The sequence below is a fragment of the Aplysia californica genome, unplaced genomic scaffold, assembly GCF_000002075.1.
Source record: "Aplysia californica isolate F4 #8 unplaced genomic scaffold, AplCal3.0 scaffold00579, whole genome shotgun sequence".
Taxonomy (NCBI): Eukaryota; Metazoa; Mollusca; class Gastropoda; order Aplysiida; family Aplysiidae; genus Aplysia; species Aplysia californica.
Genome location: NW_004797849.1, coordinates 89417 through 92195, shown reverse-complemented (window position 1 = coordinate 92195; position 2779 = coordinate 89417). Strand labels below are relative to the sequence as shown.

At 40.7% G+C, this 2779-nt stretch overlaps 1 protein-coding gene across 1 annotated transcript in view; it reads right to left on the bottom strand.

The window, feature by feature from the left end:
* Positions 1-2779, bottom strand: part of LOC101852119 (thrombospondin type-1 domain-containing protein 7A) — a gene marked incomplete at its 5' end in the record, with an annotated part of 91461 nt that overhangs the window by 68249 nt on the left and 20433 nt on the right. Inside the window, 1 exon segment of the mRNA XM_013087370.1 lies at positions 1439-1645. Coding sequence (XP_012942824.1) covers positions 1439-1645 — 207 coding nt within the window.

Below are 2779 nucleotides of genomic sequence, written 5' to 3'. Positions count from 1 at the left end.
TCTGTCTGTCTGTCTGTCTGTCTGTCTGTCTTTCTCTCTGTCTGTCTCTCTCTCTCCCTCTCTCTCTCTCTCTCTTTCCCTCTCTCTCACTCACTCTTTCTCTCTCACTCTCTCTCTCTCTCTCTCTCTCTCTCTCTCTCTCTCTCTCATCTCTTCTCAACTAGGTCAGCCCACCAGAAACGTTCGCCGTTCACAGGCCAGACACACACACTTTGACTAAATGGTCCGTTACACCCACCAATGCTACTTATGATCATGCTTTATTCATACCATGATCTAGCCCACGCATAGTATAGGTCTAGTGCTCCGAGAACATTTGTGTTAACATGTCTGGCTGCATTACATAACGGTATTTCCCTACCCCAAAATTACACATTTTAATGGGCTCAGTACCTAGTTTTGAGAAATTTGAGGTTTAAAAAGTTGAGTTTCACAACATGTCAAGCCTTTTCGAATGTCAGATAGAAAATTGCAATTTTAAGGTATCGATTTGTTTACGCCATTTCAAGGCTGAGCTGTTGTCTGAAAGTCGGGCCTTTTGAGAAAACGTCCATCACCGATAAGACCGAGCAAACTTAGGGAGAGTCTTGAAAATCCCACAAAACTATCTTACTTTCAAGGACCCTCAGAGAGTATTTCGAACCGCAGTCCTTCGCATCGTTTGTCAAGCATGATTCGACTTGAGCTAACATCTCAATCTCTGGTACATTTAAGGAGCCTGTACAGGGTTGATTATAAAATTGATTTTTATAGGACACAGTGTCTTACTATTTTAACAATTTAGCGGGCCAGCCAATGTGGACTGAAGAGATATGCAGGAAATGCTTAATCCAAAAAGAAAGAAGATACATAAGCGCTTGCGGAAAAGACTAATGAAATGGGGGGGGGGGGGAAATCACCCCAAAACGTTGCAAGGAAAGCTTTGGTTCATACATGTATACCCTTTCAATCCTAAGACTCACATGACTGCAACAGTAGCATGTAAGACATATTCTCTTCAGTCATATTACAAGCATTATCAACAGTAACAACAGGAATAGCGATAGTAACAGTAACAGAAACAAAGACAACAAAATACCGCTTGTTATCATACTTTACTTTAAATATTACGACAACAACAACAACAACAACAGCAACAGCAACCCCCGCCCTCCTAAAAAAACCCAAACCAACCAAACAAACAAACAATCACACTAATGAGATACCAATAACAAAACATCAATAATAACAACAACAGAAAACAGGAATAAAAACCGCAACCACAATTCTAACAAAAAGAACAGTAACAACAACAACAAAGAAAAAAAAATGAAACAACACAAGAACAACAACAGAACGAAAAGCCCGAACAAAAACAACACAAACTCACTTACAGACATAACACAGACAGCTACAAAATAAAACGACAAGAGAAATAAATGATCAATCAAACACTCACCCACAACGTGTAGACCGTTGTTCTGCTCACACCAGACATTCCTCTGCAGGTGAAAGTAGTCCCATTCCCCGGTCTTCCATGTGAACCAGGTACACGTCCTGGTGGTGCACTGCTGGTCCTCCCACAGAGTGCCGTTACAGGCCGCGTTGCCAGGGGCAGGCCGGGTCAGGATGGCGCGGGAGCGCGCCCGAAAACCTTGAGTGAATCCTAGTGGTCAAAAAGTTGTTTGTTTTAAAAAGAGAAGATAATCCAATAATCAGATTTATTATCTGTGTATTTATCCGTCCATCAGCTTTCTCCTTTTCTCTACTTCACTGCCTCTCTCTCTCTCTCTCTCTCTCTCTCTCTCTCTCTCTCTCTCGCATTTCCCCCACCTCCTGTCATTACCTGAGACATACAAACACTCACAACTGCATAAGTTCATCTGAGCGCCAAGGGGTGGATGTCAAAAAACAAGTTCTTACGGGGAATCAGGCTTACTCTGCTCACCCCTCTAGCTTCAACAGTACATCAAGGCACCCCGGAAATAGCGGGTCACAAGAGTGTGACAAACATACAAAACAAGTAGAGGAAAAATGACCATAGTAAGGACTAGGAAAGAAAAAGCAGCAGTTCCCTGTTGCAGTTCAGGCACTGTTGTGAGCATGACATTGATGAATTAGCCCATTTACAAGTCTACTCTGCACAAGAACATGTTAATGTCCCCCCTTTGGGGAATGGCTTAAAGACACTTCAGTCAGTAGCACCGCCCCGGGGGATGTGGTTAAAAAAGGTAATAATAAGACATTCCAAAAGAAATGTAATAATAGATCTAGTAATATATTTTGTATATAAACACCGCTATATCAGAATTACTACGTTCTATTTGCTCATTACCTAGTTTTGAGAAATTCGACGTCAAAGATTTTGAGTTTCACATCATGTCAAGCTGTTTCGAATGCAATTTTTGAAAATCTCTTGATATCGACTCAACTCCGAATAATCTTACGATTTTGATAGATCATATAGAACATTTGGTTTCTGACCTAATGGTCTTAGTAACTCAAAGCAGCTAAAGATGTCAGATAGAACTTAGTAATTCTGAGATAGCTACTTGCACAATACAATTTACTGTTTTACAAAATACGGATTTTGTTGTATTTTTAGAAAGTATAGTATAGGCCGGAGGGCGAGAACTCATATGGCCGCTGGATCGGAAAAGTAAAGGAAAAGGTAAAATTAAAAGTATTATACCAACAAACGGGGGGATGATGATGATGATGATGATGATGATGACGATGACGATGACGATGATGATGATGATGATGATGATGATGATGATGATGATGATGATGATGATGA